This window comes from Euleptes europaea, chromosome 15, assembly GCF_029931775.1.
Source record: "Euleptes europaea isolate rEulEur1 chromosome 15, rEulEur1.hap1, whole genome shotgun sequence".
NCBI lineage: Eukaryota > Metazoa > Chordata > Lepidosauria > Squamata > Sphaerodactylidae > Euleptes > Euleptes europaea.
In genome coordinates, this window is record NC_079326.1 from 19,363,112 (window position 1) to 19,387,107 (window position 23,996).

The following is a 23,996-nucleotide window of genomic DNA, read 5'->3' on the forward strand; positions in this document are numbered from 1 at the left end:
TCAAGAGGATAAAGTCTGTGGCAAAGCCCTTCTGAATTAGCCTGCTATGTACAATGGTGAAGCGAGCACTGGTCTCTCGTAGGAGGGTCACATGGCATTGCTTCATAGCCCCTAGTCTTCCAGCAAGTAGTTTGGATTAACTACCAAGTACGGGTCTTCATCACAGCTTTCTCCTTCTTCCGAGTCCTTCAATCCAATCTGGGTGAGTTCAATGAGGATGTGGTCCTGAAACAGAAAGTCCTTGATCAGGCAATGTTTTTCAGACTGTGAGGCTACACAACTGCAATTCTTTTACTTCCTTATAAACACATTGATTGGAAAGTAAATACCACCTATTTGAACTGCATTTATTTAGGATTGATACCTTAATTGTAATTAACACATTGCGCTCTCCCCTGCTTGCATTCATGAATACAAATAGACTCCACTATTCAAGTGTGCAAAGCCTTTAAAAAAATAAAATAAAATAAAGAAACATGCTTGTAAAAGGGACTACAGCCAACCGGCCTTAGCTCGCAATCCTATGCACACTTGCCTAGGAATAATCCCCATTGAACCAGAAGTATTTATTGCCAAGTAAACTTGAACAGGATTAAGGTAGAAAACAGCCACATCATTAAATTGTGTTACACAATTAATCACGCTGGTCATCCAAGGTGCTCAGAATTGCATTTTGGAGCCCCAACGGGGTAGACCAAAAGCAGACTCACATAGTGGGTAAGGCGATGGATAACTTTCTCTATTATATTCTTCTTATTGATGAGTTCCTCTTCAGAATCTATTTCCGATTCAATTTCCTTTAGATACCAGTTGATAAGCTCACTTCTTCTCAAGGCACTATCGTCATCTTCTGCAAGGAGAATTTAAAAAATGCTGATATAAAGTTACATAGTTCTTTGTATTCAAAACACTCTGTACGGCTTATCCTTGAATCTAGCAGCCTTGAAGAACAAGGAAAGATGGGGTATAAATGTCTGAACAAGTAAATCCTGTCTAGTCCTTACAACTACACTGGAAGGCAGGCCAGTGGTTTTATCCCCATGTTGCAGAGACGATAGGATGGGCTGAAGCCAAGAGAACAGTAACTTTGCCAAAGGCCCCCCAGTAAACTCACACATGTAAACTCAGGACCGTCCAGCTCACCCTCCCAACAGGGCTCTTACGGCAGTTGTTTCATGGGGAGGGGGTAGGGGAGAAACATAGCTGCTTAGTAGAAGCATCACTACCATTCTCCCTGTTCTTGTAGGTCTTAAAAAAAATTCGAACACCTATTGCAACAATTCAGCAAGGAAGGGCACCACTATGCCCCATTTTACAGGGGGCTAAGCCACAACCCACACAAGAGATGGAGTGACTCAATAACGGAAGCCACAGCCTTCAATTTGCAAGATCTGAGCAAGGCTGTCAAAGATAGGACATTTTGGAGGACTTTCATTCATAGGGTCGCCTTGAGTTGGAAGCGACTTGACAGCACTTAACACACACAAGCCACAACCCCCGTGGCGCAGAGAAGTAAGCTGCAGTACTGCAGTCCAAGCTCTGCTCATGACCTGAATTTGATCCCAAAGGAAGTCGGTTTCCGGTAGCCGGCTCAAAGTTGACTCAGCCTTCCATCCTTCCGAGGTCGGTAAAATGAGTACCCAGCTTGCTGGGGGTAAAGGGAAGACGACTGGGGAAGGCACTGGCAAACCACCCAGTAAACAAAGTCTGCCTCGTAAACGTCGGGATGTGATGTCACCCCATGGGTCAGGAATGACCCGGTGCTTGCACAGGGGACCTTTACCTTCACTTTAAGCCACAACCACACAACAAGGCAACATCAGGGGTACAACTTCAACCTACCCTGACCTGGATGGTCCAGGCTAGCCCAATCTTGGCAGATCTACGAAGCTAAGTAAGGTCAGCCCTGGCTACTTTTTGAAGAAGAGTTGGTTTTTATATGCCGATTTTCTCTGCCTTTTAAGGAGAATCAAACTGGCTTACAATCTCCTTCCCTTCTTCTCCCCGCAACAGACAACTTGTGAGGTAGGTGGGGCTGAGAGAGTTCGGAGAGAGCTGTGACTAGCCCAAGGCCACCCAGCTGGCTTCATGTGGAGAAGTGGGGAAACTAACCCGGTTCACCAGATTAAAATCCACTGCTCATGTGGAGGAGTGGGGAATCAAATCAAGGCCTCCAGGTTAGAATCCACCGCTTCCTAACCACTACACCACGCTGGCTCTGGATGGGAGACCACCAAGGAAGACTATGGTTGCTATGGGGAGGAAGGCAATGGCAAATCACTTGTTTCTCTCTTGCCTTGAAAACCCTATGGGGCTGCTTTAAGTCAGCTGTGACTTGACAACACTTTTCAGCACAAGATCCATTCTAGGGCTTCCAGATCAAAGTCTGGATGCCCTCCACCTAACTGATAACCCCCACCCCATGATGATACAGGCTACATTTCAGCACTGACTTTCTCCCTTCTGACAGGTGTGGCCCTCATGAGTTCTCTGACTTTCCTTAAAGCCTTGATGAAGTCTGCACTTACCTTCTTCCGCTTTCCTCAGATGCAACACAATGAGGTTAGAGATTCTACGGTATTCAGGGAAACTAAGTCTCAGGGAAACCTTAGGTGCTGCGTCTTTGCTCGAATAATCTGAGTGGCCGTTGATGCCATTCACCAAGCCATTCACGGCTGGAGCGTCTCCATCTCCTGTAAGCGTGGAAAGTTTTATGTCTACATTAGACCAAGGTTAAGCAATGCAGCACAAAGGGCCGTAAATGTAATCATGAACCATGCTGCCTGTTTTGGGAACCCCTTTGAACCCACCAGATGCCAGTGACAGTTTGCAGGAATAGCACGTGGTACGAAAAGCCAAGCGGCTGGGGTGGCTGCAGTGAAGAAGAGAAAGGAGGGTGGCCATTGCATCTGCTGTCAGCTGAGCATTAAAGATGTGGTTGCCCCGGCAGCCTAATTAACTAAACTAGAATTCAACAACAGCAGAAGGGCATTTACCTTGGCAAGGTGTGCGGCACTTCCTTTTGCCGTGCTGGTAGGGATTCAAAAAGATTTCATACGCAGAAAGATTATGTTTATGCTCGATGGGGGAGGTGGAAACTACGGAGCACCTGCTTCTGAGATGTCCATATTACAAGGAGGCCAGATCAAAATACTTCCAGCCAGTGTTAGTTGGAGTTCTTGATGAATCTGATGCGGCTAAACTGGAATATCTGTTTTCTGACAGAAACCACTGGGTATCCAAACCAGTAGCTAGATTCTGTCTTGGGATACGTAAGACACAGGGAAACAATATTAAAGCTGATGCAGAGTTCTAAACTAATTTGACTAGCTCAAATGTTCATGTAGCTATTTTTCTTTTGTATTGAATTATTGTTGTTTTAATGAAGTTTTAACTTTGTAATACTGGTCAAGGACCGCAATAAATTATACTACTACATCTGCTCCAATGGAATTTGTTGCATCAGCAGAAGTACTGTTGATGGATGAGGAAAGGGACAGCGATTTGGTCTTGTTTCCCCTCCTCGCTGCGACCCTGGGTGGCTTTTTGTCTATGTGAGTTCTGCAACCTCTCTGGCATCGGTGTTTTAGTAATCAGGGGACCACTGGGGAGAAAGCAAGGGACTTTAAGATCCTGTGCACGTCACATGAAGTGGCCACCATTATCTGGGACTTACTTGCCACCAAATACCCACCAGTCACTCCACCTTGAGCCTCAGGCTCTTCAATTGGTTGTTCTTCTTCTTGGTCTAAATTGATATCTGGAGTCTCAACTCTGATGATAGATTTGTTCAACAACCGGAAGGCCTCTTTCACGTGCTTTGGATGAACCTGGTAAGGATGTTTAAGAGTCAGACGACCGTAGATACAAAAAACTGTTTCCCTTGGAAACAAGTGTCAGAAGGATGCATGTTTGATCTCTTGAAAGAAACTGATGGGCTTTATCCAAAATCAACCCTTAAATTTCCTGTGATGGTTGATATACATTCTTTGCTTACAACAGTTCTCCAAGCCTCACTAAAGTCTCTTCATTTATTGCTCTTTAGCGAGTTTGTGTTGGCAAGTATTGTTAGGTTTCCATGGAAGGTAAAAGCACTGGAAAACAAGCTTTCATTAACCAATTTCCCACCCTCTCTGCCTGCCTAAGAGCCAGTTAATGGTTCCAACGAAGTCAATTACTAATACAAGACGCTTATGCAAAAATGAAGCTACCCAACATCTTGGTAGGCGGCATCTTAAGATGCTGGTATAGGAATATACAAGCTTGAATATTGAAGAATTCTTCATCAGGCAAATGGCCATGGAACTCAAAACCTTGGGCCCAAACATGTCATTTTGATATCTCTTGCGTCCTGAAATTGGCACAGGTATAAGTAATTTCAACCACACAAGATGAGTACCTTATCATAGACTCGGAAGGGACCACCAGGGTTATCTAGTCAAACCCCTTGCACAATGCAGGAAATTCACAACTACCTCCCCCACACACCCCCAGTGACCCCTACTCCATGCCCAGAAGATGGCCAAGGTGCCCTCCCTTTCATGAACTGCCAAGGTCATAGAATCAGCATTGCTGACAGATGGCCATCTAGCCTCTGCTTAAAAACCTCCAGGGAAGGAGAACTTACCACCTCCCGGGGAAGCCTGTTTCACTGAGGAACCGCTCTGTTAGAAAATTCTTCCTAATGTCTAGAAGGAAACTCTTTTGATTTAATTTCAACCCGTTGGTTGTGGTCTGACCTTCTGGGGCAACAGAAAACAACTCAGCACCATCCTATATATGACAGCCCTTCTAGTACTTGAAGATGGTTATTATATCCCCTCTAAATCTTCTCTTCAGGCGAAACATACCCAGCTCCTTCAACCTTTCCTCATAGGACTTGGTCTCCAGACCCCTTACTATCTTTGTTACCCTCCTCTGGAGACTTTCCAGCCTGTCTACATCCTTCTTAAATTGTGGTGCCCAAAACGGAACACAATACTCTAGGTGAGGTCTAACCAGAGGTCTAACCTTAACTGAATACTTTTAAAATAATGACTAATAATATGGAATATGAATTTCTCCAGCAGAATTTCTTTCTGTTATGTGTGACGTAGGACATTTTAACAGAAGAAAACAGCCAGGAACATCCTCATCTGCCAGCACTCCAGGAAAGGCCATGCCAAAAGCAATCCCATCCAGCTCGCCTACCTCATCACAGCAATGCATCCGGGCCATGGCTTCTGACAGCCGAATCATGCTTTCCAGCTGTCTTACGGTGATTCTCCAGGATGATTTTGTAACACCAGAGCCATCCCTCTGGCGTAGCCGCTTATATTGCTCAACTATGAAGTCTTCAGACTCTTTAGAAATCTGTTGGCAGAAGAAATAGTGATGACTGCGAGAGTGGCAATGTGCTGCTTCCATACAATCCCATGACGACTGCCCACAGCAAACTGGATTCTCCCTCTGCATTAAGATCCAACCTTTTATTAATAACTTACACTGTCACTTGTTAGAGCAGCACAAAGGAGAGATTCAGTTCAAATTAAAGGTAAAAAAGGTAAAGTTCCCCTGTGCAAGCCCCGGGTCATTCCTGACCCATGGGGTGACATCACATCCCGACGTTTACGAGGCAGACTTTGTTTATGGGGTGGTTTGCCAGTGCCTTCCCCAGTCATCTTCCCTTTATCCCCAGCAAGCTGGGTACTCATTTTAACGACCTCGGAAGGATGGAAGGCTGAGTCAACCTTGAGCCGGCTACCGGAAACCGACTTCCGTCGGGATCGAACTCAGGTCGTGAGCAGCGCTTGGACTGCAGTACTGCAGCTTACCACTCCGCGCCACGGGGCACCTATCAGTTCAAATTATACTTAAAAAAAGCTGTTTACTCGATCAGACAATGGAACCAGACCACCATCACTCCCATTAGATCCCAATTTACAGGCCATGCTATATAAAAGTGGCTGTACTCTACTTGGGTTTGTAGTAATAACTGCAAATATGTCACAGCTGACGTAACCACAACCATATTCTGGATTAGTGAGTGAACATTGTGCCACACCATGTTGTGCTCCAGTTCTGAAGATTCTCATTACCTTTGGTTTAAATTGCCTGGCAAAGAGAAGGTACCTCCTTATGTCATCTAGTGAATACATGCGGTCAATTGATTCTTCTATTCTGGAATGAAGATCCACGATGCGCCTGGCAATGGCATAATCTGTAACCTAGGCAACAGTTCAGGTTAGATTATCCTGTTCTGAAGGGCGTAAACAAGATCACTGACAAACAGATGAACAGGGCAGTGCCCAGCAGAATGACAGCCAATAGGATTAATGCTGTCTCTCTACTGGATTTTGTATAGGGTAATCACATTGGCAACAGTTCATGGAATCATAGAGTTGGAAGGGACCACCAGGGTCATCTAGTCCAACCCCCTGCACAATGCAGGAATTTTACAACTACCTCCCCCACACACACCCAGCGACCCCTACTCCATGCCCACAAGATAGCCAAGATGCCCTCCCTCTCATGAACTGCCTAAAGTCATAGAATCAGCATTGCTGACAGATGGCCATCTAGCCTCTTTCTTAAAAACCTCCAGGGAAGGAGCGCTTACCATCTCCCGAGGAAGCCTGTCCCACTGAGGAACTGCTCTTAACTGTTAGAAAATGCGTCCTAATGTCTAGATGGAAACTCTTTTGATTTAATTTTAACCCGCTGGTTCTGGTCCGACCTTCTGGTCCAGTCTCAATAAGAGAGGACATCTTTGATGTTTTCTCCACCTCAACACAGAACACGCCTTACACTTTTTAAAAACCCTGCATAATATTCTGACTTGTAAGCTTCTGAATTTTATAAAATCTACCCCATAGTGGGCTGCTGAAAGAATACCAGACACAGTCAAAATCATTTCCACCCCACATCTGGTTATGTAAGGAGTTATATATTTACAGAGTTTTATCTTTCTTTGTAACTTCATACTCGGCGCATGTTTGATTTACAATACTCTACATTCAATTGCATATTCTACTTTACCTCATTGCATTCATCCACTAGAATAAAGAAAAGATCGAATCTGGACATGATGGGGGCAGACAGGTTTATGTTCTGCTTCAGAGACTTGGCTCTGTCATAACGTCCGCCAACCGGATTTGCTGCCGCCAAAATGGAAGTTCTGGCATTCAAAGTAGCCTGATAAGGAAGAGAAAGATTTTCTAAGCAAGCAGAATTGTTACAGGAAGAAATGCAGTTTTGAGAAAAACAGGATGATCTCTTCCAGTCAGGCTCGGACTTTTTTCTGATAAGGCACACCACCTCCCACAATCGTAACGGGGAATGGTTGTCCATGAACAACAGTACATAGTTACAGTAATAGATTTATTACAGCATTTCCATTTGAAATCTATAAAGACTAATATTCAATCAGTCAAGACTAATATTAGGAAACTAACCGAAAGACTAATATTAGCAAACTAGCCTCTTGGTTATTTTATGGGAGCAGTCCCTTGAAAAAATACCGTATTTTTCTGTGTATAAGATGCCCCCATGTATAAAACCACTATTTTTTTTAACCAAAATTAAGGGGGGAAAAGGGTCATCTTATACATGGGGGCGTCTCGCTGAAATCCTATAGCTGACACATGCTTGAACTCATCAACTTCATTGAAGCGATGTGCTTTTAACTAGATGCCGCTGCACAGCCTGACATTATGTGTGTTTGCTCAGAAGTATTGCAGAATTCAATTGCTCTTATTCCATAATAAGCATGCACAGGATCACAGATTACGCATCCCAGGATCTTCATCACCTTTTCTTCAAGTATCAGTTTATTTCCTCTGCAAGCCATTAGTTTTTACTGAGCTTAACTTCTATTTATTTATTTCTGAAGGCAGTAACTCCAAAAGTAACAACACCAGGCTGATCTCCTAGGAGGGTTTTGTGGCAATACGTAAGAAAGTTTCCCTCGTTTTACTGATGGGATAAAACTGATTCCCAGGAAGGTGTGGCAGAAGATAAGGACTGACTCAAAAGCTCCCTGGAGAAGCTCTCCCAAGCATCATGTATTCATCAAGCTGTTACAGCTACACAGGAATCCAAGCCAATGCAGCCATTTACCTTAACTCCTGCTTTAGTGATGGAGATAGTTTGCTGTTCCATTGCCTCGTGAATGGCAACTTGATCTCTCAGGTCCATTTTGTCAAATTCATCAATGCAACACACTCCCTATATATAAAAAAGAAGATCTTAGATTTATCACCTTCCACACCTGGATAACGACGACAAAACGTGACGGCCCTCTACCCCTTGCCACAAATTTAGAGTGCTGAAGACAGCTGAAGTCCTGTTGTTCCCCAGATCCAGTAAGAACACTTACATTATCTGCCAACATCAGAGCCCCGGCTTCAATGACAAATTCATAGGACTCTTCATCTTTCACCACAGCAGCAGTCAAGCCGGCAGCACTGGAGGCCTTTCCGCTGGTGTACACAGCCCGGGGGCTGAATTCTTCCACGTGCCTGTCAGGTTGATAAATAAGGGATCAGGCTACTTCAACAGTCTGCATCAGAAATTTTACAACCCCCCTCTCTCCAAAAAGCAGCAGCAGCAACATTTTGCCTATGGAGCTTAACAGTGCAATCCTAAGCAGAAACCAACAGGCTTCTAGTGGGTTACCTCTGCATAAGATTGCACAATGTAAGACATCGGAATAGACGGAACAGCCAGGCCTTATTAGCTCCACTGTGTCATCATAGTCAGAGCCGGCATGGTGTAGTGGTTAAGAGCGGAGGTTTGGAGCGGTGGACTCTGATCTGGAGAACCGGGGTTTGATTCCCCACATGAATGGCGGAGGCTAATCTGGTGAACTGGATTTGCTTCCCCACTCCTACACACGAAGCCAGCTGGGTGACCTTGGGCAAGCCCCACCTATCTCACAGGGTGCCTGTTGTGGAGAGGGGAAGGGAAGGTGATTGTAAGCCGGGTTGAGTCTCCCTTAAGTGGTAGAGAAAGTTGGCATATAAAAACCAACTCCTCTTCTTCTTCTATGTGATCAGATTGGCTGGGGTGGAGGGGAAAGGGTGGAGGGGAAAAAACCCATCGCTGTTGTGGTCCATCAAATGGTGCTGAAGCAGCAACAAACTGGAAAGGGCAAAGGCTATGAACTGGATAACAAAGCAAAAAATTGGAAGGCAGAGGGTTTTTGGGGGGTGTCTTTTCATCTTTGATAGTATGTATTTGTGTGTGTGCCGGCAAGTCATGGCCAACTTATGGCAACCCCTTATGGAGTTCTCAAGGCAAGAGACTAACAGAGACGGTTTGCCATTGCCTTCTTCTGTACAGCGACCCTGGGATTCTTTGGTTGTCTCTCATCCAAGAACTAACCAGGGCCAACCCTGCTTAGCTTCTGAGATCTGACGAGATCAGGCTAGCCATTCAGGTCAGGGCTTTGACAGAATATTTTTAACTTAAAAAATGTTTAAAGAAAAAGGCTGGGTTTAACTTTATTACGAATTCTCTCTTTTTAAATTTCGCTCATCCTAAAGGTCGGAGACATTCTTGGGAGTTAGCCGTTAGCCACATTAACACCAATGACTACCCAAACCTGAAATCTAGTTCTGATATTAACCATTCCTCCATGATTCATCTGAGAAATGGATCAGAGAATACGGAATACTGAGAGAGGTTACAGAGGCAGATGGTCCAAAGGTCAAATCCAGTTATCACAGTTTCCAAACACAGCAATGCAGCTTTCACAGTGCCCTCATCTTCTTACCAGGGCTACCTACCGCAATTTACTATTTTTAATATCCCAAAAGTACAGCTGAAGAAGTCAGATGTTAAACATATCTAGCTTGCAACTGAACTGCAAAACCATCTTCAGGCAGGGAAAAGCAGCATTTTTCAAAATTATAAAGTTTGTAAATAGGCAAAGTATAGGAAATAGACAAGGCCTGTAAATCTTGATCTGATCACAGTTCCATTTGGCACATGACTCTGAACCAAGAGCAAATGTACAGAACCTGCTTATAGGAGGATGTTTGGATACAAACTGAAGGGGTGAAAAAGGCGGATGTGTGACGTCGGCAGAAGTTGTAATGGTACCACTGGCTTATGGATTTCACTTGTGCACTACATTTCCAAAGCAGGGAAAGCCCAGTGGCTATCTGAATAACATGATACAAATAACTTGTACCTTTCTCTTCCAAAATTAGTCCATACATATCCCTGCAGGCAGCCAATTAACTCGCTCAGGCAACTCTCCTGTTCAATGTATGAGCGCACGTCTGACACTTACTTAAGAAACTGACTCTTGGCAGTGCTTGGATCACCAACAATGCAGACATTGATATCCCCACGCAGCGAAGTGCCTTCGGCTGTGGTCTTGGGAACTCCACCAAAGAGCATGAGTAGAATCCCCCGTTTCACTTCATCATTACCTGGATCACAATGAGTAACAGTTTACCCTCAGGAAATGTTTTACAGAAACTCCAGTTCGGAGTTGGTTTTACTGAATACAAGAGAGCTTGCATCTGAGATGCTGTCTGGAAATGCACCAAATGCATTAAAACATTGGTGGCTCCAAACAAGGCTTTGGGCATTCACCGTTTCTTCGTCTGAACACCAAGACAGCTTAAAAACAGCTGGGCGGCATCAATTTGGTGGAGCGCGTAGACAGAAACATCCTCAAATGTCACTCTGACTTTGCCACCCTCTACAATATGGGAGACAAAGCCCACAGTTCAAAGCCACTGAAGCTTAGCTACTGGAACTGGGGGTGGTTATCATGGCCATCAGCAGGAACAAATCAGCTGAAAGTGTATGCGAACAAAGTCCAAGCTTATGATGTGCTATTAGATTACAAAGGTTACCGGACTCCGTAAACATCACAAGCCTGCAATCTCATGACAACATTCTAAGCCAGAAGTGTCTGCTGCTCATGATCACACACACACACACACACAGCGTGCAAAAAGGATTTGTTGTCTTTTGGGGGCAGCTATTGAGCAGATCGGGGAGCGTTCTGTGGTTAACAGGATGTCGGGGAAGAAAACAAGCAGGAAAAGTCTTGAAAGTGGTAATGAGTCTTCTGCAAACGGACCGTGGTTCTCATTATGCTTATTTACCAGTTGGATTAATTATATTCCTAGACTGCCTTTCAACTGTATCCAGATCCCCAAAAGAGTTCATAATGCAATAGAATAACATAAAACAACAGTGGCCTGTCCCAGTAATGGCTGCATTTTGTATTAGCTGTAACTTCCCAAACATCTTCAAGGACAGCCCAAAACAGAATACATTACAGTAGTCAATTCTGGATATGTAATAGTGGTAAGATCGGCTTTCTCCAGAAATGGGTGCAGCTGGCAAAGAAACCTCAGTTAGGGAGAACTTTCCACTGTGAGTGGAGATTTTCCACCTGCTCAGCACCATTCCTGGCTGCTCAAACCTGGGAAAGGAGCTGCAACCTGGTGCTTTCACCTGGGGAGAACTCATATACTAGGGAATGAGCTTTTCCACCTGCTTTCACAGGGCTACAATTTGGTGCGGTGTTATTAATAATCGATTATTTGTTTGAATTTTGCTAGGATGCTTTATATTTGTTAGCCACCCTTGGTGTTCTTTTCGAACAGAAATGAGTGACATAAACAAAGAGGTCCAAGCAGGTTCCAACATCTATTTGTCCAAGGACAACGTAGAGTGCAAAGGTACCCCTAAGCTATATACCTGATCTTTTATGAGGAGTGTAACCCCACCCAAAACTGGACAAATTCCATTTCCCATCCACTGCCCTGTCACCTTGATTAGATTTTGTTTCAATTTATATCCAGTACATCACAAAATCTAGATATTGCTTTATCACTTCTACAGACTTCCTGGAATTGTATGGCAAGGAGAAACAAAGTTGTGTGTCATCCGCATATTGATGACAGCCTATTCCAAATCCCTGGATGATGTCTCCCAGCAGTTTTACAGATGTTAAAAGAGCTCTGGGGTCAAGATCGACCCTGCAGTACTCCCCAAGTTAAGGGGCCAAAATTAATCTATGCCCCACCTTGTGGTACCCACCTTCCAGAAGGTAAAGAACCAGTGGAGCACAGATCCTCCCAGGCCCAGCTCTACCAGGCAGCCCAAAAGGATACCATGGTTGATGGTTCTGAGGGCTGTTGAGAGATCCGTCAAGGCTGGTACAAATACAGTTCCCCATGGGTCAGCCAGCACAGATCATCTAACTAGGTGCCCAAGGCATAGCTAGGCCTCAATCCTGACAGAGTAGCATCTAGATACTCAGTCTCATCCAGGAACATCTGGAATTCTTTAGTTACCCTGTTTCCAAAATATTTCCACCCAAAATAAGGACTGGACACTGGCCTGTAATTATTCAGATCTGTGTTGTCTAAGGACAGTTTCTTTATAAAGATCTATCTATAGCTTTCTTAAATAGCCTCTCAAAACAGCAGCAGCAACTGTAATTCAAACATTCTAGCTGTTTTGAATCCTCTTGTTCACAAAGATTACTAAATCTTTATGGAGGCTAAAAATTCCACGAGGGATTCAGCTAGCTCAAAAGCTGTTCGAAATTGTAGTAACCAACAGCCACCACTACTATTATGAATGCCAGGTGATCCTATGATTAGATCTTACCATGTACAGTAGGAAAGAGGCTGGTACAGAGATTGTGATACAGATTTTTATCCTGACTCATTTCGAATACTTTTTCCCACTCATTGACCGACATCTGGTTTTTAATGCTTTCTGCAGTCTGTTCCTCATCTCGGAGCTCTTTCCCACCAAACTAAACAAAGAAGATGGGGGGGGGGGAGAGAAGCATGATAAATTAAAAATCTAGAAAACTTAGAATACCTAAGCTTGTGAGGCAAGGATGGGAAATGTTCATAACAGTGAGTTTATCACATCCACTCCTACCCCCAAGAAGAATATAAAGCATTTGATATACACATGCAAAAGAACAAGGCAATAGTGAACTTTAACCAGTGGTAGAGAACATTTTTGAAAGCCAGCGTGGTATAGTTGGACTTGGTTTGTGGAAATCTGAGTTCAGACTCCTGTTTGGGCCAAGTAGCTCACTCAGTGACCTTAGACCAGTGACTCTCATGCTAACCTAACTTAAAGATTGTTGGTGAAGAAGAAAAAGAGTTTGTTTTTATACCACGATTTTCTCTACCTTTAAGGAGTCTCAAAATGGCTTACAATCACCTTCCCTTCTCCTCCCCACAACAGACACCTTGGGAGGTAGGTGGGGCTGAGAGAGTTTAGAGAGAACTATGACTGGCCCAAGGTCACCTAGCAGGCTTCGTGTGTAGGAGTAGGGAAACCAATCCAGTTCACCAGCTTAGAGTCCACTGCTCATATGGAGGAGCAGGGAATCAAACCCAGTTCTCCAAATTTCTCCAGAGGCTGTGCTCATTTTTGCACAATGGAAGCATTCAAAAATATGGTATTCAACTACAGGTTATACTGCACACTTTAGCCATCTCATTCTGCTGCATGGATGAATCCAGCACAGAAGTGTTGCCAAAAGTCAAAGATATAGCAAGAGTCATTGTGAGATTAGTTTTGGCAATACCAAGTTTGAATTAAACACAAACCCACCAAGAACAGTCAGTTTGAGAGGGTGAAGAACAAAACTGTATTATGATCTGAACTTAAAAAAACCAAACTGAAGTCTTTAAGGAAACCTCGCTTGAAAACAATGATCTACATTAAAAGTAATATATGTAAAGATAGTTTCCAAATAAGGTGGAAAGATACAAGTGTAAACACCAGTATGTTAACCCAAGGAAATTAACAAAAGGAAAATGCTGCCAAGTGTGAGCCTCAGAAAATTAGCGATGGTAAAATACATCCAGGAGCCTCATGGCACAGAGTGGTAAGCTGCAGTACTGCAGTCCAAGCTCTGCTCATGACCTGAGTTCGATCCCAACGTTAGTCGGTTCCAGGTAGCCGGCTCAAGGTTGACTCAGCCTTCCATCCCTCCGAGATCGGTAAAATGAGTACCCAGCTTGCTGGGGGTAAAGGGAAGATGACTGGGGAAGGCACTGGCAAACCACCCAGTGAACAAAAGTCTGCCTAGGAAACGTCGGGATGTGACGTCACCCCATGGGTCAGGAATGACCCGGTGCTTGCACAGGGGACCTTTACCTTTTAAAAAAACAACACCCAGGTACACAAAATCCCACCATCTTCAAGAAAAGTAATGCTTACTCTTGGATTTGTAGGTGCAACGTAGCATGCCAGAAAGACCAGTTTATAGGACAGCTCTCTGACTCCAAGGGCACGAAGCCCTCTGATACCTTCCGTTTCATAACCTTCTTTCCCACTCACGCGAGATCCAGTTTCTGCTCTTACACCTGTAACAGCAAGACCAAGAATGTATGGTCATTTTAGGACTTCTGCGCTAACCTCTAGCCCTTCGACAACTGCATCAGTTCAAAACAGAAATGGATGACTGCATGCAAGTATGTTAAAAACCTTCTGTATATGGTGAACTACTATCACCAAGAGCAGTAACTTAGCCTCACCCTTGATGGGCAAGCTTTCTGTTTGAGGAGCCTTTTATGCAGTGTGCAGGTCAACACGCAAGTCTCCATCTGCACTCCACAGATGCCACTTTTCTTTGCTCGTCTACCAACCTGGGGTGGAGAGCTGGGCGACATCAGGCACAACAATGAGGGAACCTGTGAAGTCACACTTGTCCCCAGCCTGAGCAGATTCTACAGCTTCAGCACGCAAGATCACCTCCACGCTGCGAGGAATGCTCCCCCGGGGCAGCTCAGCCTGCGTTTCTTGAATACGAACCTGTAACGGGAAAGAAAAGAATACTAAATGTGTTTGCGGAAAAGGAACGCGCACAACAGTTATCTGAAAGGGTTAAAAGCAACAGTGAAAAGATTCTAGCACCACCTCTAGTTTTTTAGGAACACAGAATTTTTACATTTCTTGCAGAAGCCCAGGTGATTGATCCAGGTACTTGGGAGTTTTTGGGTTCTCTCTTCTTGCATCAATCAAGAACAAGTGATGAAAGAAAGTAAAGCAGCAGGACTGTTAGCAGACCACCTTGAATGTTTGAACATCACCACTGGGCAGAGGGCAATCCGCGAGGGAAAAAAAACCACCATCAGGAAAGGAGGCCTGTTTCTAGGTAATGGTGGAGGAAGTTGCTATTAAAAGCAGCAGAGAAGAACCCCAAATCAGCAGCAGTATTGCGCAGTGATGACCAATGTCTGAGTTAAAAGCTGTTTTTTTTCTTGATAGTCTTTTATAAAAAGTGAAGAGGAATTTAAAAACAGCAATTTTCAAAATTGCACTTTGTGCCTGCAGAAATAATGGGTGATCTCATTTAAGCCTACTGACCAATGAAATGAACATTCTGACTGAGGATTCCAAAACTGTTAATGCCCAGATGCTAAAAGCACTTTGAGGAGATGGCATACAAACTGTGCGCAACAGTTCATGTCAACATTAAGAACCTCATCTTACATGCTGTTCCCTTGGTGTTGCAGGGAGACTGGATAGTTGAATAGCTTTCCCATTACATAACATGCATGATGGCTCGAAAGACAAATTATACACACGCATCATATTTTACTTGAATTATGAAACAAACCAATTTCCAAGTTTGAAAACCCTGTCTGTTTTGAAAGACACACGTCAGGATTTTACAATAGATTTTCATAGGAGAAGAACCACCTAATTTTGCAGCGATGTGCTGAAGATACCCTTGAAAGATCAGCCTGCTATCAGATCCTGTCTGTACCTTAAAAATGCTATTGGCAAGAAACCCGAGTGGAAATAACTATCCATGAATTACCTTTTGAAAGTCAACAAATCGGGATTTGTTGGTGTCCAGGAGGAACCGTCTCCGATTGGCACAGACTGGGTTTTTACAGATGTTGGGCTGTGTATACTTGAACTGCTGCTCCACATCTTTTATAACTGTTTGGCAATCCAAACAGAGGAATGTCCCACTGACTAGCTCAGGATGAACTGGGTGGGTGCGGACCACCTGCCCACTGATACGCATTAGTGAACCAATTCGGGCGGATGTTAGCTCTCGAATTCTGCAGGGAGAAAATGAAAGCGTAAGAGCCCTTCCGTTTCAAGCCAGGATCCATGCAATCAGATAAGGGCTGCTTATGTACCACTCCAACCCATTGTTGCCTAAGGGAAGTGAGAACTGGCAAGTACAAGCTGTTCAGTAGATACCAAGAGCCAAGTACCAGCTGTGCTCACATTGTTCACCTGCTAGCCAACAGATGCATCTGCGGCGTTGATTTCCACGACATTTAAGCCAAGTACGCAATCAGGCTTTGACAAAGGGAGCTGGGAGGAGAGCTGCTAACTGTTAGCACTGTTCCCCATGACTTTAAGATTTCAGTAGGGTATTTTATTCAACCTGATTCAAATCCCAAATGAAAATAATATATGAGATTATATGCAGTAATGCACTCAGCTGAGGTTATTTAATACAAATGGCACAAACAAGCTACGCTTCAAGGCCACACTTCCAATAAGATGTGGAAAAAAATTAACAAACCCCTAGCCATATGAAAACGGCTTTGCTCTCAGCCTATGTTATTTAAAAATGGAAACAGAATTATTAAGCTTCCATTTACAAATTATAGAAGGTGAGGAAAACTCATTTCCACATGTGTGAGGGCATACAGCAGGGGAATTTTCCATATTCTTGGTTCGACTTTCTGGCAACATCAGAAACAAGGGGTACAGTTCCTGAAAACAGGGTTTTGTACCACCCACTCCTTTCACTCTAGCCCGTACACTGCACCCACTAGCGTATTTACGGCAGACTTATTTTATTTATGTTATTTATAGGCCACTTTTCTCATTGGGACTTCAAGGCAGATTGCACACAGTAAGTCAATACAAACAAAAGGATGGGATGTCCAATAAACAAATGCAATAGGATTTGTATTGTAGAAATCTGGAACCCAACCAGAAACCTGAAAATAGAACTGAAGAGAAGTGTAAGTATTAAAATGATACAAACAATGCACACATTATATAGCCAGCAGTCCCTAAACCTTTACCCGAGTAGTTTTCTAATCCATTCTGTACAGTGTAGCCCTATTACCTGTGTAGAAAAGCTGTCTTGAATAATTCAGTTTTACATAGTTTGCAGAAAGCAACAGGAGAAACCACGTGTATGAGCAGTTTTTGATTTTGCCCCTTTGCAGGATAGCACCAGCAGTCAGTTCTCAGATTAGCAAAGCTGTCATGGTGGAGCATAGGGAGAGAGGCAGCCCCACATATATGAGACCAAGGCTATGTGATAACCAATATCTTCAGTTAAGCCCGGCAACTGATGGGCAGCCAATGGAGTGACTGCAGAATGGGACTAATATGCATGCTCTGAAGAGCTCCTAATAATAGCCAACCCATTAAGTTCTGCACCAACTGGAGTATCCAAGTTGGCTTTGAGGGGAGACCAATGTAAAGTGCATTATAGTAGCCTAGTCTTGAGAGTGTTACGGATACTGTGGACTGCCAAAAAAACAAATCAGTGGGTTATAGCTCAAATCAAGCCTGAACTGACCCTAGAAGCTAAAATGACTAAACTGAGGCGATTATATTTTGGTCACATCATGAGACGACAAGAGTCACTGGAAAAGACAGTCATGGTTAGAAAAGTTGAGGGCAGCAGGAAAAGAGGAAGACCCAACAAGAGATGGATGGACTCAATAAAAGAAGCCACAGCCCTCAGTTTGCAAGATCTGAGCAAGGCTGAGATAGGACATTTTGGAGGACTTTCATTCATAGGGTCGCCATGAGTCGGAAGCGACTTGACGGCACTTAACACACACACGGTCTTGATGTTACTGTGGTGTGGATCCAGGTGGTCAGATTGGCCACGACAAGGTATCAAGACAAAGTATCAACACTGTGACCCTGTGATATGACAGTTCAGCAGTACTAAATGAGCGCTCTTCATCATGAACGAGGACCCATGTAGAAGCATCTTCAGAAACAGAATACCTCATTGCTTCATCATATGCTGACTACTAATACCTTAATTTATATTTACAGTGTCAGCTTAATTTAATGTTCTGAATATTTCTTACTTGTGCCTGGTAGGTAGATCTTGAAAAGCGACGTAGAAGTCTTTGTTGGGAGGAACGTTTCCATGGTCTTTGGCAAAAGTCTTCACAGCCCGACACAAGAAAGGATAGACTCTAAAAGACGAGAGAGGATTCTCAGTGACGCAACATGTTTGAGCACGTGATTCAAGTCAGAGGCATATATAATGCATTTTCAGATTTCGTCATGTACTGGAATAAAACCTGAACATGGATGCGAGATAAAAAAGGCAAGCATAAATGTAAAATCCTAGCTCAACAGAGCCATTTGCCTCCTCTTCCCAGAAGAAAAAACTCTCCAAAACGTTTGAGGGCCAAATTTGCTAATAATTTAAAGGTAGTATTCTTGCCTTAAAACTCTTTAAAGGTAAAGGTCCCCTGAGCAAGCACCGGGTCATTCCTGACCCATGGGGTGACGTCACATCCCTATGTTTCCTAGGCAGACTTTGTTTACGGGGTGGTTTGCCAGTGCCTTCCCCAGTCATCTTCCCTTTACCCCCAGCAAGCTGGGTACACATTTCACCGACCTCAGAAGGATGGAAGGCTGAGTCAACCTTGAGCCGTCTCCCTAAAACCAACTTCCATTGGGATCCAACTCAGGTTGTGAGCAGAGCTAGGACTGCAGTACTGCAGCTTACCACTCTGTGCCATGGGGCTCCTGGTTAAAACTTTTTAATATCCTTGAATATACTTTACGTTGTTAACATTTCCCTGCCAGAAATAAAAACACTACTAAAAAAGTGTTTCCAGACAGTGTTTCGATTGGAACAGCTGGCACACCGAGCACCACTTCTGCAAAGAGGGACAGCTTCCAATGGACTGGAGACCTGCAGCTCCGTCCTCAGTGCTGACCTTTGTTGTCACTCCTGACCATTTAACAACCGGACAGGGAAGAAGAAGAAGAGTTGGTTTTTATATGCTGACTTTCTCTACCTTTTAAGGAGAATCAAACCGGCTTACAATCTCTTTCCCTTCCTCTCCCCACAAGATATCTTGTGAGATAGGCAGGGCTAAGAGTGTTCAGAGAACTGTGAATTGCCCAAGGTCACCCAGCTGGCTTCATGTGGAGGAGTGGGGAATCAAACCCGGTTCACCAGATTAGAGTCTGCCACTCGTGTGGAGGAGTGGGGAAACCAACCTGGTTTTCCGGATTAGAGTCCACTGCTCTTAACCACGACACTACGCTGACTCTGATACACAGATCCCAAGAACATGTCATGAGAGTGACTGTAAACACCCAGCAAACTCATTTATAAGAAAGGGCCCTGTCTCCCCTGATAAACAGAACTAGTGAGATGTAGTAGTTAGACATGGATCCCACAGACCCTAGGTCTGAATCCTCACTCTGTAATGGAAGCTAGCTGGCTGGCTGATCTCGGACCAGTCACAAACTCTCGCTGTAACCTACCCCAAAAGGTTGTTGTGAGGATAAGATGGAGGAGAGGAGAATGATGCAAACTGTTGGGGTCTCCATTGGGGAGAAAAGTGAGGTATAAATTAGGCAAATAAATATTACCGCAACCCTCTTGAAATACAGCCCAGGATGGTGAAAGCTGGTGATAGTTAAGCAACAACTCAATAAAGCATATTTAGCTTTAAACGATAATGCTATCTAACCTGTGGGATAGTCTTACCTGTAGAATTCTTCCTGGATTGTAGTAGCAAGTTGTTGGTTGAACTGCTCCAAATCCACAAAGCTTACAATTAAGGTGTTCCTCTCTGGGCGGATCAGCTCCTCTGCATCACGCAAGTATTTAACTTCTCCATCACTGTTTTGGAATCTGGAAAAAAAATCAGGACTTTAAGGAATAGCTTCTGCTGGTGCATTTCCCAAGCAGCAATTATAAGCAGTCATTATGTACATTATATAGTATGACTATTAAAAAGGGATACAAGATTATAGTGAGAACACAGTTTCTTCTTTAATGAATTCAAAAGACACTTTATCGTGCTAAACCAAACTGTAGTATAGTATATGTATCCAGGTGGTAGTGTCCTCTGTGATTAAAACACTCCTTTTACACACACTAAATATTAAACGTACAGTTTGAAAATTATAGTATCATCATCATGCTTGCAAGGTGAAATTCAGCTGATCAGGTAAATAAAATGTCAGCCCCCATCAAAGGATTAAATTGTATTAGTGCAATTACAGCACGTCAAAAGAAATGCAGCAAGTGATTTTTAAATCCAGCGTTAAGGCCTAAATTCACGTATGTCTCATTGAATTCAACAGGAATTTACTCTTGCATAGGATAGGCATAAGACTGCAGCCTGATTCTGTATCTGCTGTTTCAGAAATAAGCTTCAGAAGCCTTAAACTGAAATCAGTGGACTGATGGAGCTGTACATGTATACAGAGACTGAAACATTCAAAGCGCTTTCCCCCTAAAACAGAAAATTACAGCTCACGCTGTAATCCTGGAAACAAAGCAGGGCAATACAGCTACAACTACCACTGTTGGGAGAAAGGCCTAACAGAGGCCAGTAATAAAGCACAGCAAAGTGTAAACTCAATTTGACAGAGAAAGCGAGAGAACAGTCTCCGTGCTGGCAGGGAAGGGCCGTGAGCTACAAGAGTCTGGCAAAGAAACTTTACCAGTTCGATTCAGTTTTAGCGTCCCCCCAAACGGTGAATGAACACTATTCACCCCACCCCCGGTACCATCACGGCCAGATCCCACGCATACTCTGTAGAACGGTCCACTGGATCTAATCAGGCTCAGTCATACATAGGGTTGTAGCCTTAGAGAGCAAGTAGATCTCGTTTTATCCAACAGGGAAAGTGCTTTCAGGCTATTTATGCACGGGAGGTTTTGCCTTGGATTTGCCGCTCTGCAGATGCACATTTTCCCCATTCAGATTCTCAGAACTCTGCATGGGAGCTGATTGCTTGAGAATTCACATGGGGGAAAATAGAATAGAAATTTTATTGGATATCCCTATCCTCCGTAGAGCATCCTCTCTTGCTAGGGTCAATGCCTTTCCATCAAGGATGCTGTATGGAAGGTACCACCAAATCCCAATACAGGAACCGATTTGTCCCTGTGGTTCCAACTCCCTGGATACAATTGAACACATACGGTTTGACTGTTCTCTATACAAAACATCCCGTGGGAAATGGTTAAAAACTTGGGTTATATTCAAAACATCACCTGTCTAATAAAGTAAAATGTCAATTTTTATTGAATGATTCAGTACCGGAGATTACTGAGGGTGTTGCCAATTTTCTAGCGGATGTGATGAAAGTGCAAAAACGTGCAAGCTCTGATATTTGATTATATTGTTCTTGGTTTTATTTCACTGATTTTATGTTTTAGGATCCCTTTTTGTAGCAATTGTAATACTTTTTTATGCCATTAAAGGTTTACGATGATGATGGCATAGAAATTTTATTCCAGTCAACGACCAGCACAAATAAAACAGGTAAGTTACCAATTTACAATCGCATGGGGGAAAACGTGCATCTGGAGAGCAGCAAACCCAAAGCAAAACCTCCCGTGCAAGAGTCCAGGAGCACCTTAAAGACTAACAAAAATATTTTCTGGCAGGGTCTGAGTTAAAAAAAATATATATTTTTCTTAGTCTTGAAGGTGCTCCTGGACTCTTGCTCTTTTCTACTACTGCAGACAGACTAACACGGGTACCCACTGGGAATTATCTCCCGTGCATAAATGGCCTCAGGGTTGCACTTTGGTGCGGGCGAAGGGAAACGCTGGTGCGGAACCACCCCGCGGGGAGATGCCGGATTATTCAGGCCTCCCGCCCCCTCTGCGCCGCGGCCGCCACTCACTCCTCGAGGAAGTCCTGGAAAAGCTTCTGGCACTTCTCGGCCACCTCGTCGCGGATCGGGGCCGGCCCCTCGCCCGCCGCCAGCCCGGCCTCGCCGGCCGCCACCAAATCCATCGCCGCTCTCCCCTGCTCGCTCCGGCAGACAAAGGCCGAGAGCTCGCGCCACCGGCGGGGGCCCGCGCGGGCCAATCAGAAACTCCCGCCAGAAACGCCCCGCCTCTTTCGAACGTCCCCCGGGAAAATGTTTCGCGCCAAATGCGACGCAGGGGGGCCGCGTGGACCAATCAGAAACTCCCGCCAGAAACGCCCCGCCTCTTTCGAACGTCTCCCGGGAAAATGTTTCGCGCCAAATGCGACGCAGGGAAGCGGAAGTCAGGGACGCCAAGAGGAGGAGGAGGCGGAAGCAAAGTGAACCGGATCTTTTGTCGGGGGACGGTGAGGGGGGGGTAGTCTGGGGTTGCGTGTTTTTTTTTTTTTATCCTAAGCTTAAGAACGGCAGAAAAAGTAGCTATAAGGAATAGTTGACTTTCTGGTAAATTGAAAAGGGCCACAGTCCAGTAGCACCTTAAAGACTCACAAAATTTCTAGAAAAGGGCAAGAGTCCAGTAGCACCTTAAAGACTAACAAAAATATTTTCTGGCAGGGTATGAGCTTTCGTGAGCCACAGCTCCCTTCTTCAGATACAGCTAGAATGTGAATCCGTCTGTCTTTAAGTAGAGGAAAGTGAATTCAGACAAGCATTAGTATGTAAATGTGAACAGTATGTAGATGTGAATAGCAGGCGTGATGGGATTAGGTGTGGTATGCAGAAGAGTCTGTGATGTCCAGGGGAGAGATGGGTGTGGAGAAATCAGCATTGGTAATGAGCCATGAATGCAAGGTCTTTATTCAGCCCAGGTAAATGCATTGATAAATTGAGATAGAGGAATGGTAGTTAAATCTGAGAAGTCTTTTAGGAATGGCTTCTAGGAAAAATGGATACTAGTCATGATGCATACCTAGGCCGTTTATGCATGGGAGGTTTTGCCTTGGATTTGCCGCTCTCTAGATGCACATTTTCCCCATCCAAAATCTCAACACTTTGCATGGGAGCTTATTGTTGAGTTTTGAGAATAGGAATGGGGAAAATGTGCATCCAAAGAGTGGCAAATCCAAGGCAAAACCTCCCATGCATAAATGGCCCTATTCTCTCCAGGATCAGAGGAGCATGCCTGTTATATTTGGTGCTGTGGAACACAGGCTGGATAATGCTGCTGCAGTCGTCTTGCTTGGTGGCTTCCTAGAGGCACCTGGCTGGCCACTGTGAACAAGCTGCTGGACTTGATGGGCCTTGGTCTGATCCAGCAGGGCCTTTCTTATGTTCTTAGGAATTTACTGACTTAGCTTTATTGTTGTGTAAACCGCCTACGTATATCTGATTGTTTCTATGAAGGAGTGCGTGTGTTGTTTTTATTCTTGGGGTTTGTGCGGCATGGAAGTGAGGCTGTTCCTGTGTTTAGATTAACTGTTATGGTGCTGTTATTTCGAGTTCTGCCTACCCATTAACAGTTCCAGTTGTCATTTTTTCCCCACAGTCTATTCTTGTGTATTGAATTGATACTTAGTATTAAAGAACTATTGTCCAAATATGCCTGGTGAACGACGCACTATCTCATCTTTGCAGGTAGATCCTCTAACCCCTCTTAGTTAAGCGGAGCTTGGTGCCAGGAAGGCTTGTAGTTATGATGGCATCTGGAGAATACTAGCTGAGCTAGTAATTTAAATTACTGTGAAAGTCTTGAACATCTATTTTTTCTACCTGTCAAATTGTAAGGGTAAGATTAATGTGGAGTTTGTCTTCACAAGTCTTTAGATTCCTTTTAATAAAGCATATTATAGAGCAGGCTTTAGGCCAGGGGTGAGGAACTTTTTCCCTGCCAAGGACCGTTTGGATATTTATAACATCATTCGTGGGCCAAACAAAATGATCAACTTAAAAATTAGCCGACCAAGCCCCAAGCAGGCAGCTGCCCCAGATGACACCCCCCCGGCACAGGCAAGCAGGCAGGCATCCAACTAGTGGCGCACTCGCCCACTTGGTGGCACAGGATGGTCTGTTGCACCAGCTGG

The 23,996-nt window shown here is 44.2% G+C and overlaps 1 protein-coding gene across 1 annotated transcript; it reads right to left on the reverse strand.

Moving 5' to 3' along the window:
- On the reverse strand, positions 1-22,001 carry MCM6 (minichromosome maintenance complex component 6). Its single transcript, XM_056861471.1, has 17 exons — positions 21,889-22,001; positions 19,730-19,876; positions 18,081-18,191; positions 15,812-16,061; positions 14,634-14,799; positions 14,206-14,351; positions 12,625-12,775; positions 10,277-10,418; positions 8,357-8,498; positions 8,098-8,205; positions 7,018-7,173; positions 6,078-6,206; positions 5,191-5,352; positions 3,695-3,830; positions 2,529-2,693; positions 711-850; positions 1-225 (listed from the first exon to the last, which is right to left on the reverse strand). Exons 1-17 carry the CDS (start codon positions 21,999-22,001, stop codon positions 112-114), a joined length of 2,478 nt encoding a protein of 825 aa, XP_056717449.1. The 3' UTR covers positions 1-111.
- Between the last annotated feature and the right edge of the window lie 1,995 nt (positions 22,002-23,996).

What these genes read in the sequence shown, in the direction of transcription:
- MCM6 (XM_056861471.1), bottom strand. Translation starts at nt 22,001, where the DNA reads ATGGATTTGGTGGCGGCCGGCGAGGCCGGGCTGGCGGCGGGCGAGGGG. An exon ending in CTCTGATGTTGGCAGATAAT is followed by an intron (nt 8,206 to 8,356) that starts GTAAGTGTTCTT and finishes TTTTATATATAG; the next exon opens with GGAGTGTGTTGCATTGATGA. An exon ending in TCCATCGCCTTACCCACTAT is followed by an intron (nt 226 to 710) that starts GTGAGTCTGCTT and finishes TTTCTGTTTCAG; the next exon opens with GACCACATCCTCATTGAACT.